This window comes from Hirundo rustica, unplaced genomic scaffold (genome assembly GCF_015227805.2).
Source record: "Hirundo rustica isolate bHirRus1 unplaced genomic scaffold, bHirRus1.pri.v3 scaffold_284_arrow_ctg1, whole genome shotgun sequence".
NCBI lineage: Eukaryota > Metazoa > Chordata > Aves > Passeriformes > Hirundinidae > Hirundo > Hirundo rustica.
In genome coordinates, this window is record NW_026690335.1 from 1 (window position 1) to 14296 (window position 14296).

Consider the following 14296-nt stretch of genomic DNA (forward strand, 5'->3'; position numbering starts at 1 on the left):
AAAAATCAATGTCAGGAGTATCATGGTGAGAGGGCCTATTAAGGTGGAAACAAGGGTGGCCAGCCATGGGGACTGATTGAACCATGACTCAAACCATCCTTGTTGGGCCTCTCTCTCTCTCTTTCTCTGGGCCAGTCTTTCTCTCAGCTCGCCCATGGAGTCTCGCACGACTCCGGTATGGTCTGCATAAAAACAGCATTCTTCTCTCAAGGCAGCACACAGGCCTCCTTGCTGCATGAGCAAGAGGTCCAGTCCTCGCCTGTTCTGCAGGATGACTTCTGAAAGCGAGGAGATAGATTCCTCCAGAGAGGAGATGGATTTTTCAATTCTTAACAAGTCCTCATCAATTGTCATTTGCAGCTGAGAAAGTCCTTGGTGTTGGGTCATGAGAGCTGAAACACCTCTGGCTGTACCAGCAGCTCCTAGACCAAGGAGCATTGCAATGGTTATACCTGTTATTACTTCTCTTTTGTGGAGCTGGATGGTTTCTTCTAAAAAGCGATACATTTCCTCTTCTTGGTGATACAGGACTCTAGGAACAATCAGAACTTGGACACAAAAGTCAGCAAGGTTATTGAATTTACTAAGGTACACACAGGGGGTTATTCCAGATTGTTGACAAACCCACATTCCTGGTACGAATGGGACTGCCCACTTACCAGTCTTTTGGCTAGGTTGGATGAACTCAGCACAGATGTTTCCCATCTGCTTTGCTAAGGTTACATTGCCAAAGCACTTGCCTTGGCCTGTGACCTGACTCAGGGTGATTTCCCTCCGGGGGGTGTCCCACCTACAGTTGTGTGGATTATCTGCTGCAGAATATTCGAAAGGAACATCAAGGGTGACACCCTCATAAAAAGGAGGTTCTGCATTATAACATAACCAGCATGATTTTGTAAAGTTGGATTGGATTGGTTCAACGACAAAAAGGTAGCATTTAACACACTAAGAAATGGATTGTAAGGATCTGACTTAGGTTTTTGGTAGATAGCTAAAGGACTGAATGAGGAAGAGGTGCCAGATGTGGCCTCTCTCCTGTGTCTGCGTGCTGTGAGAATCTGATAGGGTTTGAATGACAGGGGCATTGAAGGTGGGAGTCTAATAATTTGCACATTCACCCACATGCTGCAAAACGCGCGAACAAACACTGACCATTCTTTTCCTGTGGCCCAACTCATGGGTCGGCTGTAAAATCGTCATTGTGTAGTTCTTACAGGTGTGTTTTTCCCTGTTTCGGGGTGTGTATATCACTCCGTCCATTCCAAACGTAGGTTCGCTACAGCCGTGGGGAGCGTACCTGACTTGCAGGAACTTGTCAGGTTGCTGCGGTTGCCATCTATTGCTTGTCACGATAGTTTCGCACCCCCAGTATCCACAGTACCCGTATTTTGGATGGTTACAGTAACTTTTACCTGGGTTGGAGGCAGGGCACCAATAGGTTTGGTATAGTGAAGAATCTCTAATTTTAGGGAATCCTAGTTGTGAGGGAAATATGTCTCTTAGCTTAAACTCAAAGGATGGGCTGTCTACTGTAATGATCTCTTTGATTGCTTCATTACTGGAAAGATGGCGTAGGACCCATCTGAATGGTTGGTGAGGGTAATACACTGCATCTGCTTGCCCCCTGCCCACAAGACCCAAAAATAAAATTACACAAAGACACCATAGTTGCTTGGATCTCACCGGTGCAGGGTCTTTGGGTGCTGTTGGGTTGCTTGGAGGTTCATCACTCTCTTCTGGTACGGGAGTGTACGCGTCACGGGGGCGTCCAATGATCCAATCCTGCAAATGAGACCTTACAATTTTCATTAGTTCTATTCTGAAGGTCTGGTTTGATTGACTTAAGTGGACACCATTTTACTTTACCGTCTGTTTTAACAGCAGCGTACCCTCGCCCCGTGAGCACTAGTCTCCAGCTCTGTTCCCATTCTCCCAGTTCATTTTTAACAACAACGTGCGGGCCTTCCTCTAGTGCTCGGGTGGCCCAGTGTTTCTGGGTCAGGCTGTTTGTCTCATCCCCCCTAAGGAACTGATTCAGTGCTAGCAGAGTGGTTGCTAGTATACGTGCCTGGTCTCCTGAAGGAATGGAACTAGTAAAGCCCTCTGTTTTTGCTAGTATTTCTAATTTGGCTTTCAGGGTTTGATTTGCTCGTTCAACGATGGCCTGCCCGGTGCTATTGTACGGAATGCCGTGTACTAAAGTGATTCCCCATTTAGGAACAAATGCCTGACTTGATTTTGAAACAAAATTTGGGCCATTGTCTGTCTTAATTTGCTTCGGAATGCCCAGCCACGCCATGGCTGTCAGCCAATGCTGAATGGTTGCCTTGGAGTCAGTTTTTAGGTGTTGTGTGGCTACAATCACTCCACTATATGTATCTACAGTCACTGCAAGCCACACTCGGGGTTTTAGCAACTGACATAGGGTAAAGTCTGTTTGCCATATTTCTGAGGCTTTGAGGCCTCTGGGGTTGACTCCACTGGACCACAGTGGTGATTTTTGGCAGTGGGGGCATGTGGCTACAACGGGTTTCACGTCGGCGGTTGAAACCCCACATTTTGTTCACTAGTGCTTTGGCTCCAATGTGAAGAGACTCGTGTAGCTGACGGGCATCTCTCAGCGTCCACAGTCCCTTTGCGGCGGCGTCATCTTTGTCATTGCTGATCTGGAAGAACCCTTAAACTGGGTTGTGGCTATTAACGTGGATGACAGATATGGTGCCTTTTCGCGAAAAGAGTGCTTCTTCAAGCATCACAGCCACTGTGGACACTGCCACGCCGGGCCCTGACATTGCTAGGCAGAGCTTGGCTACGAATATAGAGTCAGTTACGATGTTGAGGTGCTCTTCAGGGAACAGTCCACACACTAGTACGATGGTGGCTGCTTCGAGCTGTTGAACTGAGAGTGTGGGGTCAGTTGTTTTGATGCACTGCCACTGTTCTCCTGACTGCCACACTGCTGCTGCAGTTGAGGTTAGTGAAGATGCGTCTGTGAAGATCGTCGGTCCTGGCTGCGGTTGGTCGACGATTTTTGGTGGGAGATCAATGTCGATGATTGCAAGCAGCTGAGTCCAAGGGGGTTTTGCTGCATAGCGAATTTCTCCTCCAAAACCAGCAAGGGCCATGGCCAGATGCTCTGATATTGTTGTCGATTGCGCAGAAAGGTGCTTGCGGAAGGGCAGATATATCTTGGTGGGTTCAGTGCCTAAGTGCTTCAGGGCAAGTTTCCTGCCTTTCATGATGAGGTTGCCAAGACACTCAACTCCTGGGGAAGATGCATGTGATGGTTTCCCCAAGACCACCCACAGTATTGGTTGAGCATTGTTGGGTGGCACTTGGGCCAGCGCTCCTACTCCTCCTTTCTTCGTAAAGTGGACATATAAATCAATTGGTGCATCTGCATCCCATCTGGTGAGCGTGCTCACTGACATTTGCTGCTTGATAAAATCAAGCGAGCGTGTTGCTTCTGGTGTCAGTGTTTTCTGCTCCCACGAGTTTTTTCCTTTCAAAAGGTCATTCAGGGGGTCCATGACCTCGGGAGGAATCAGGACAATGTTGCGAAGCCACTGCAGAGATCCTACCAGCTGCTGCATGTCATGAAGCGTCTCGGTGGATTTTTATCTGAAGAGGGGTTATGTAGGAGCTTGAAATCCCCACTCCTAAAAAGGTTACACATGGTCCCTTTTTAATTTTTGCACTTGCGATTTCAAACCCATTTTTTTCTAAGGTCTCTGAGACTGTTGATACTGCTTGGTCTACCTGGCTCGCTGATGGTGCGGCAATCAGGATGTCATCCATGTGTTGGACAATGGTCACGGTCGGGTCGCTGCGTCGGACTGGCTCCAGTGCTCGGTCCACCGTGATCTGACAGATGGTGGGTGAGTTGACCATCCCTTGGGGCAGTACCCTCCACTGGAAGTGCAGGTTAGGACGCTGGCTGTTCGGGAAGACGATGGAAAAGGCAAACCGCTCTTTGTCTTCATCATGCAGGGGTATGGAAAAGAAACAGTCTTTAATGTCAAGCACTGCACAGGGCTGCCCTTTTGGTATCACTGAGTTCATGGGCAGCGAGGTTTGCACTGGTCCCATTGGTTGAATTTTCTTATTGACCTCACGCAGATCATGGAGAAGGCGAAACCCCTCGCCGCTCCGTTTGGGTATCACAAAAACTGGGGTGTTCCATGGGCTAGTAGAAGGCTCTGCATGACCTTTCTGCAATTTACGATCGACTAGCTTAAGAAGAGCGTCTATTTGAGGCTTTGCCAGGGGCCACTTCTCAACCCACACTGGGTCGGACGACTTCCACGTCAGCTTGATCGGTGGGGGTGGGTATGCTGCAGTGGCCCTTATGGTAAATTTGTCACCCTGGCTTTTAAAAGGGCTAACGCGTCTCTTCCTAGCAAGTGTAGGACTCCTGACATGACATATGGGAAGAGGATGATGGTTTTTTCTGGTCCTTTGTCAGTGTGAGGTGTAATTGCTATCAACTGGGCACTTTTGCGAGCTCGGCTCAATCCCCCGACCCCACCTACCATGGGTACGTCTTCTAATTTCCAATGTGGGGGCTAATTTGTCTCAGAAACAACAGTAACGTCTGCTCCAGTATCAATCAGAAAGGGGACACTGACGGCAATGTCATCTAAAACATCACAGCGAGTACAGATCCCCCATATTACTGGTGGGTTGTCACACTTCACTGCCAAGGCCACCCAGGGGTCTGGTCCCCAGGGGGTGGTCCTTGCTGTTCCTGGGACAGGGCCAGATATGGCTGGGTCGCTGGTTGTGCTATAAAGTTGGTAGCTTCTCGCGGGGGAAAAGGGTTTGGGAGTGCCTCGCCCCATTTGGGGTTTACACAACTGGGCCGCCTCACATCCCAAGTGGGAGAGGGCTGTGCGCGGCCCGGTTGCCCTCTCCCCCTCCCGTTTCCCCAGTTCTTAGACCTAAACTCTTTGGCAAAATGCCCCTTCTTTCCACACACCCAGCATGGCCCCTTGGGTCGCAACTGGCGTGGGGGGACCGATGTTGAAGGATGCCCCAACAGGGGGCAATCCATTGCAACGTGGCCTGCCCTGCCACATTTAAAGCATGCCATTACACTAGTTATTGTGGTACAGATGGCTGCCTGGATTGGGGCAAAATGCTCCTCTTTTGCAACATGCCTAATCATGTCTGCGATGCTGGACCCAGGTGGTAATGATCTTAAAATGTCCTCGGTGGCTGAATTGCATTGTTGGCGCAGGCACTCTGCTAACACAGGACCCTTTGCCTCTGAGGGCAAAGCTGAGGACTCAAGTGCTGCCTGGAGCCGGTCCACGAATTGTGTAAAACTTTCATTCTCACTTTGCTTTATTGTGGACCATGGTGATGGTTTAGCAATGACCATGGAAGCAGAGCGGATGGCTTCCCTGGCAGCACGGGGAGTTGTCATGACCTTGTGGGCTCGTGGGCCCTCGGCTTGTGCCTGGGGGTGATCATGGTTGGGTCTGTGCCCATGAACCGCTGCAGGCTGGAGCCATGTAGAAGATGATCCGGACCAGTGACCAGAGCTAGTTGCTTTGCACAATTCTTCTCCCACTCTTGTTTAAAAACTATCATCCCTGCCCCATCAAAAATCAATCTACAAGTTTGCTTTATGTCAAATGGGAGCATATCATCCCCTCCAAAAACACTATCAATGAGAGTAGAAACCATTGCTGAATTGATCCCTCTGTCAGTTATTGCTTTAACAATTGCTTGAACATCCTTAGGATCTACTGGTGAATACCTTCTCTGGTTTCCACCTGCCCCCCCAGTCGGACTGGAAAAGCCAGTGGGGCCGATAGACCCCAATCGGCACAAGCCATTTTTATCTTCCTCCAGTCTGTGAGAGGAGTTCCTTCTTTTTCTGATTTCCCCTCAACCCGAGTAGAAACATTGTTGTTACTGATTTTATATACTGTTACTTCCTCTTGGTCGGAGCCGGAATCAGAGTCCCAGTCCTCTGAGCTAGAGTCCGATTCAGAGTCGGAAGTTGACTGACTGGCTGCCTCCGGCTCCGGAGCCTTTTGGTCGGGCTCCGACCCCGGCCCTTTCTCTCAGGGCTGAGCCGCTCCTTTCTTCTCCCCTTTAAACTGTGTTCCTGAAAAGAATGTGCTTTTTGGCAAGCGTTCTGACTAGCTTTAATTCCCTCTTTCTTCTGTTCGCGTGTGCCCACGCTATCTTTGTTTCTGTTAAGAACAAGCACACATGTGAAAGACCTTCTTTGTTTGCTGCTTCTTGGCTATCTGCCAAACATTCCAATCTGGCTACATTCTTGTTCTCTCCCAGCGATTCAATGCAATCTCTTGCCCTATAGGGTGGAGGTCCCCCCTCAGCCCCTTCTACCAGCGATCCCACGGCAGAATTTTGGGCAATATTCCTGGCTTCCTCAGTTAATCAATCATAAAAAAATTTTGCCTGATTTTTTTCTTCAGCAGCTAACTCTGGACTTGAAGCCTTTGGAGGGAGATTTTGCTCCTCCAAGTTTCTGCAGTCTGCAGCACCAACTTTATCAGCAGCCTGAACACAGTCACTGACCGTCAGATTGCATTTTTCTACGCTCTGATAATCCCCTTTAAAAGTTTCCTCTGAAAAAGTTTCTTCTCAAACAGTTTGCGTCACAGCTCCTACACCGAGCTGCGGCGTAAATTTTAGACAATTTTGTGCAGCTTTTCAAGTCTCTTGCTCCTGCAAAGCGCTTTTTAAAGCTTGCACAATCTTCCCCCATGACTTAAGATACTTTGCCGACCCAGAAGACATAGTTTCCTCGGCTAGAGCTTTCGTACATTGATCCCAAATATCTGGGTGGAGAATATCCACCGGACGATCAATGATACTAAGTTGCAAAAACCTCGTCACTGCGAGGGTAAAATCTTTTGCTTTACAATCAATTCCCCACTGTTTATGAATCTGAGCTACGACCTTCATGAGAGGTTCCATCCTTCTCCCACGGGTCCTGGGGCGTCCCCCTCGCCGAGCTGGCCCCGCCGCTCGGCCGTCGTTCACCCGTCCAGGCGACTCCCGATCTCCCGGGCGACTCCCGGGGCTTCGGCACCACTTGCTGCCTCCACTGAGGCGTAGTGACCTGGTTCAGGAACGACACAGCCAGGCTGCTTGGTCCATCAGCTCACAGACACCAGTGTGGTGGACGGCAAATGGCGTTTATTAACTGATTACATGGAGTTATAAAACCTCTGTTTGCTACATCACTTCCGTCTGCTTACGTTACAAATTACGTGTTGCTTACCTTATCAGGGACACTAAACAACTAAATGTTGAGGGAGGGGTTCTGTCTGCCCGTACAGCACGATATCTTCCGACCGCCTGTCCCTAATCTCCCACACAGGGCCACACAAGGACATGTCCCATTGTAGTGGGGTGATGCTGCCCGAGGCCAGGCACCCACCAAAGCCGCTCTCACTGCCCTCCACAGCCACACAGGGGAGAGAAAATTTAACCAAGAGTTCCTGAGTTAAGGACCAGGAGAGATCCCTAATCAAACACCATCTCGGGAACAGGCTCATGGAGATATGAACTGCATTTATTGCTAATAAACTCAGAGCAGGATAATGAGAAGAAAAAGAAAACCCTTCATAACACCTTCCCCCACCCCTCCCTCCTTCCACCTCTGCCTCCTACCCGGCATTTCAGGGAGACAGGGAATGGGGTCATGGTCAGTTCATCCCCCGTGGGTTCTCCCTCTGCTCAGGGACAGGAGTCGTTCCCCTGCTGCACCCTGGGGGCTCTCCCACCGGAGAGTTCTCCAGGAACTTCTCTAACCTGAGTCCATCCCATGGGGAACAGCCCCCCTCAGACTGCTGCAGCGTGGGTCACTTTGCCATGGGGTCAGACCTTCAAGGACAGGCTGCTCCAGCGGGGGCCCCTCTGTCCATGGGGTCACAGCCTCCTCTCAGGCATCCCCGTGCTCCAGCGTGGCTCCTCCAGGGGCTGCGGGGGGATCTCTGCATCCAATACCTCCATCTTGGGAGCCACCAGGGACTGGATCTGCCAGACACAGAGGAAACTTCCAGAACCTTCTCTCAGAGCCCAGCCCTGTAGAAAATCCAGCTACTAAAACAGGGCAATGCAAACCCAATACAGCTCCAAAAATGGGGTCCCAGATATGCAGCAGCTCAGGTGCACCCCAAAATGGCCATCCAAGATGTCCAGGGGCTCAGGTGTGCCCAAAAATGAGGCCCCAGCTGAGGGCATTCTCTGCTTGGCTGAGCGCTGCCTGAGGGCTGGGGCTGCAGCAAGGGGGGACACCCTCCTCCAGGGGGGATGTCCCACAAACAGGGAATCCCCAGAAGCCCCCTGGAACCCCGGGGCTGGGCTGGCCCTGCCTGCATGCTGAGGCACCAAAACTGCTCCTGTCCCTGCCCTCTGCAAGTGCACAGGGACAGGAAATACAGGGAAAGGCCCAGGAGCTGAGAGAAGAATGGGGAGGGATCCTGGTCCCAGCACTGGCACGGGCACAACAGACCCAGCCTGGGCACAGGGAGTGAATTTATTCACAGCAGAACCAAAAGAGAAATCTCTCCAACACCTTCCTCCCACCCAGTGGGAGATCTCATCTGAGATCTCATCTGAGAGATGAGGTCTGCAATGAGACAGCCACACTTTGGGAAGAAGAGCTTGGGGCAAGCCAGTTACTGAGGAGGTTTTAGGGCACCCTCCAGTCCTGAGGGATGAGTTACTGGGAGGGGGAAGACACCTGCCTCTGACATTGGAGCTGGGTCCATATTAGAGAATGATGTGGGAAGCCCCTTTTAGGGAAGATCCTGCTTCTTTACGCCAGTTTAGGGGGGTTATAAACGGCTTTGGGGAATTTCCTGGCCAGTTTATAGGTGAAGGTGACCCCGTCTTTTGGAGAATCCTGATGCTTTCTGCCAGTTTTGGGCATTCTACGTGGCTTGTGGTGGACTCGCATTCGTGGGTGCTGATGCCACTCGCCCACGCTTTGAACTGGTCCGGACTGGTGCTCCCAGCACCGCCCGGGGCGGGGCCGCGGGGACCCCCCCCAGCACAGCGCGGCTGCTTTGGGGCCGGCGGCACCGCCCGGCGCTGGGGATGGGGCGTGTCGGGGGAGCTGGGGCCGTACTGGTGGTGCTGGGAGCTCACGTGTCTGGGGGCCAGCGGCACTCGGGTAAACGTGTGCGCTCCCCCTGGGGACCCCCAGCCCGGTGTCACCCCCTTTTCTCTGCCCACAGAGCTCCTGAGCCCGCAGCGGCCGCAGCCCCTCCCCGTGGCCTCGGGCCCGGCCGGGACCCCCCCGCTCCATCCCCTGTGGAAGATCAGACGGCTACAGAAGCTGAGCTGGGTAACACTGCCGACCTTTTGGCCCTGGGACAGTGGAAGCTGTGGGAGAGAGAAACTCAAGGCGAGAACAAAAGCGAAGACTTCATGTCTGGTCACTCTGACTACTCTGAGGAGAGAAAATGTAACAAGGACATTGCTGGCAAAAGAACGTAACGAGGACTTGATAACTGAAAAGATTGTGTTAGTAAAGGAACAGAGGCAAAGGGGTCTGAGTGGAAAATTCTGTATGGAACTTAGAGAACTATAACTATGAGTGTTTAGTGTAATAAACTGGCTTTGCTTGTGCAGCACAGTGTGTCCTCTCAATTCCTGCAGTCCCTGAAATGATTTTGGGAGGGGTCAGGTGTCCCCCCCAGCCCCCCGCCCAGCTGCTCCCAGTGTTCCCAAAAAAGCTTCCCAGTTCACCCCGGTGCCGTTTATTGGGAGGGTCTTGGGGGCACCCGCGGGGGAGCCGCGATTGGGCGGGGAGACGAGTCCAGGAGGGGAACACTGGGCACTGCGGGTCTGCCCGGCAACTGGTGAGTCATCAGATCTGCTAGCTCCAATTGGCTGAGCCCTGTTCAACGCCTCCTCTGATTGGCTGAGGAGAGGCCCGGGAGTTGAGAGAGGGACCGAGAGAGATCCCGCCCTGAGCGCCAGCGCTGGCACAGACCCAGCCTGGGCACAGGGAGGGAATTTATTACCAACCACATCGCACCCGGAGAAGGAGAGAAAATAATTAGGACCACGAACAACGGTTGGCACTAGAAAAACAATACTTCAATAACAGAAAGAAGAAAATAGGGACGGTGCCCAAAAACTGTGCACAGTACCCGGGAGAACTCCGTGGGGGTAACCCAGGGAAGACCCGGAACTGAGGAAAACATGACAATATATAGGGTAGATCTGAGGGTAAGGGTCCAGTCAGACACTCACACTGGGAAGATAACCATATTTGTACAAATAACTGACCAATCATAAAAACATAAACGGAACAACTTCATTAACATGTAAATTCCCAAGAACCTTTACTACCTGCCATCACTAGTAAGGGGTTTCCCTCAGCCTTAAGTTTAGAGTTGTTTCAGCTTGGCCAACTCCCACAGGAGAAGGGAAAGAAATCTCTTCAACACCTTCCCCCCACCCAAAGGAGATCACCAGGAGCACGGATCAGCAGGGCTCTGCCCAACGGGGGTCACTGGGGATCATCCAAGGCCGTTCCTCCCACGGGGGATGGAGCTGGAGCAGCGCACGAAGCTCTTCCCACTCTCGGGACACTCGCAGGGCTTCCCTTAGTGATGCCGCCGTCAGTGTTTACTTAAGATAGAACTGTCTGAGAAGCTCTTCCCACACTCAGGACACTCGTAGGGCCTCTCCCCAGTGTGGATGCGCCGGTGGGCAGTGAGGTGTGAGTTGTGCTTGAAGCCCTTACCGCAGTCGGGGCAGTGGAAGGGCCTCTCCTCTGTGTGACTCCACTGATGTACGAGGAGATGAGAGCTGATCTGAAACCTCTTTCCACACTCAGGACACTCGTAGGGCCTCTCCCCAGTGTGGATGCGCTGGTGCTTTCTTAGGTCGGAGCTATATCCAAAGCCCTTCCCACATTCCAAGCAGGTGTAGAGCCCTTCCCCAGTGTGGATCACCTGGTGCTGGATCAGGCTGTAACTGTCTCTGAAGCTCTTCCCACATTCCCCACACTTGTAGGGCTTTTCCCCAGTGTGTATCACCTGGTGTCTCCTCAGGCTAGAGCTACACCTGTAGCTGTTACCACACTCCCCACACTCGTAGGGCTTTTCCCCAGTGTGGATCCTCTTGTGCCGGATCAGGTGGGAGCTACGGCTGAAGCTCATCCCACACTCCCCACACTCATAGGGCCGTTCCCCAGTGTGGATCCTCTTGTGCTCGATCAGATTGGACCTCTGGCTGAAGCTGTCCCCACATTCCCCACACTCATAGGGCCGTTTCCCAGTGTGGATCACCTGGTGCTGGATCAGTCTGGATCTCCAGCTGAAACCCTTCCCACATTCCAAGCACTTTTGGGGCTTCTCCCCTCCATGAGGCTTCTCCACCAGCTCGGAGCTCTGGCTGGATCTCCGGCCGCCCTCCTGGCACAGGGCGGGTCTTTGCTCCTCGCAGCTCCCTGCGCTGGGTTTGCAGCCCCTCCTCGTGCGGCCTCTCCGGGGCTTTTCCTCCTCCTCCATCCGGCCACTCCTTGGGAATGAAAAATCCTGGTTTGGAGAGAAAACAAGAGGAGAGTGCCTTAGGCTGGGGGTTCTTCCTTGCACAAGTTCATCTCAGGAAGTCATTGGCAATGTAAGAATTGCCACATTGGTCTGTAAGAACCTCCAAAAGAAAATTCATCCCTAAAGTCCTCTGTCATAGTTTTAATTTTAAACCAGGTAGAAACACCACTCAATGTAGTGGTTTCATGTTCACTAAATTTTGGTGAAAATTCTCTCTCACTCTTTTTGTGAGAGAGAGACTAGGAGAAAAACAAAGCAGGCTTAACTTTAAAATTAACAAATAGTTTATTAACTTACAATAAAAGAATAGAAAATCAGAAAGTTGGAAAAAAACTAAAATGGAATGAAACTTCAAAAAACTTTTCTCTCCCCTTACAAACTGTTCACTTTCTTACAAAACAACATAAAGAGACAAAACTTGTAATTTTCAGTCAGCTTCACTATCTGATAATAGTCTTTCATCAATTCATTAGGGGAAGAGTATCCTTTTGAGTCATGGATCCCGGCTCAAGTAAGAATAGAACAACCAACTCTTCAACTCTCTGTTTTAATAGTCTTTTCACTCTTGCGACTGACTTCATGCTGTTGTTCTTTATGTTTACTCTGTCTTTGCTTACTCCCTCAGAGAAGGGCCAAGCTCTGGAAGCTTCATGTTGCTAGGAAAGAGTTAAATCTGCTCGGAGTGTTTGTCTCTCACTCTCTGTAGCTCGTAGTGTTAGATGTTCAAGGCTGAGCTGATAAGGAAAAACTCACGCAGAAACATTAGAAATTGGAGCACTCATGCAGTCTAGAAAAAAAAACTCAGGCAAGATCATAAATGCCTTCTCAGCCCACCCCTCGGTGCCAGTCGGGGTGGCCTCGGCCTAAATGGTGCCCATAGCTCCCATCAGGGGCCCAATAGAGATCCCTCTCTGCTCTAAGGAAACTTGAAGAAAGCAGCCGCCACAAAACAGCAACCTCTCCTTCCCCCTTCACCCGGGAGCCGATGGAATTCGGCCAGGTCGCAGGCCAGCTTCCCCCCTCAAAAAGTGGGGAGCAGCAAGCCCAGCTTGATGTTACCTGTCTCTCTCTGGCCAAAGGAAGAAGGAAAAGGACCCACCTACAGGAAATCAAGGGGTTTTATATGGTACTTCCCAAACTCGCAGCTAACAATTTCAGTGGTCAGAATAGATGTCAATATTCTAACTAACTCTGATAGGTCTCTGCCTCTTCCAAAGCAATTCACTCCCATGAAAATCATGGATTCCCCTCCCCAGTCACCTGCTGCATGTGGGGAGGGAAACACTCCTGGGGCTGGGGGGAGGCTGCAGATACAGGGAGGGCTGGAACCTTGTGGTGCCTCCTCTTCCTGCTCCTCACACTCCTGTGTCCCTACTCTTCCTCACACTCCTCTTCCTCCCACTATTCCTCTTTTGTTGGGGGCTCCTTTTTAGGAGCTTAAATTCCCCGGCATTCAGGTGGTCTTAGAGTTCTGGCCCTCTGCAAAGCTCTGTGCCAAATGCAGGAAAAGACGGAGTCTTCAAGGTTACATGCTTCGTTTATTAGTTCTTATCTTACAATTTTCTCAGTGTCCAAAAGATGTTTGCCGCGGCTCGGACATCTGGTGACTCCCCCCGTCTCTGGGCTGTCCTTATCTTTTATACTAATTGCTACGTATTCTTTATTTACTATTTATTACCAATGTCTATCACTATTACTAAAAAGGTCATCTTTACTCTGACCCAATCCTCACTAACTACTTTGTGCCAACGTCACTGCAGAAATGGAGTGAGGGAACAAGAAGGAAGAAGAAAGGGACAACGCCCTAAATTCTCCATCTTGCCCCATTCACTTCAATGCCAAGAATCCCAAACTCACTGATTTTTCACCCTGTGATATACTAAAGTACTATTTTTACACTCTTGTGGCCTGCAATGCTTCCTGCAGTGCAAGAAGCCTCTCCCATGGACTGAAATCAAATCCAGTGTCTCTCTGAGCTCTGGGCTCTGGGCTGGGGTCCCAGACCCCCCTGCCCAGGTCCCTGACCCTCCAGGGCAACCAAAGGAATGCCCTGGACTCCAACATCTCCCCCTCCTGTTTGAACCAAGAACACCTCCTTGGCCATTCTGTCCATGGTTTGCCGTATGCATGGAAACAAACACGGCAAAATCATGAGAAGGATTACAAGCCCTACTAAAATATATACAACTATCTTCAAAATTTCCTTCCACAATGGTGAAAGGTTAAACAAATTGAAAACTCCATCCATCCATGACTCAGTTACCTCTCCAAGTTTGTTCACATTCTCCTGCAATTGCCTGACGTTCTCATGAATGGATTTGGAATGATCTGACAAATTCATGCAGCACATTCCCTCAAATTCCTCGCACCCATGCCCATGGGTCAGCAAAAGATCATCAATCGCTGCCCTGTTTTGGAGACTTGCTCGTCTTACACTGTCAATGTCTAACAACATGTCACTCAGTGCAAGAGAGATGGCTCAGGCATGTTTGCTCAGCCAACAACCCACGTGATCCAATTGTGTCAAGGCTGCTCCTGACGCTGCCTGTGGTGAAAAAATTGCAACTGCAATTCTCTGAGCCTTGCTCCATGTGTGAACCTCATCACCACAACTTGGATCATACATTTGAACTCGATCTTTTCCCTCTATGTTTTAGTTTTCTCATCAATGCCATGTCAGGTGTTAGCAATGAAAGCATTCCACTGCTGCATGGACCACCTGTGGCGTTTGCCAGGAT

The 14296-nt window shown here is 50.7% G+C and overlaps 1 protein-coding gene across 1 annotated transcript; it reads right to left on the bottom strand.

Annotated features, from left to right (window-relative positions):
• Positions 1 to 9293: 9293 nt before the first annotated feature.
• LOC120747903 (zinc finger protein 239-like) lies at positions 9294 to 12956 on the bottom strand. The gene is made up of 2 exons (XM_040053953.2): positions 12618 to 12956; positions 9294 to 11543 (listed from the first exon to the last, which is right to left on the bottom strand). Exon 2 carries the CDS (start codon positions 11514 to 11516, stop codon positions 10623 to 10625), a length of 894 nt encoding a protein of 297 aa, XP_039909887.1. The 5' UTR covers positions 11517 to 11543; positions 12618 to 12956; the 3' UTR covers positions 9294 to 10622.
• Between the last annotated feature and the right edge of the window lie 1340 nt (positions 12957 to 14296).

Bases quoted from the DNA above. Each gene is read 5' to 3' on its own strand.
- LOC120747903 (XM_040053953.2), bottom strand. From the start codon at position 11,516: ATGGAGGAGGAGGAAAAGCCCCGGAGAGGCCGCACGAGGAGGGGCTGC.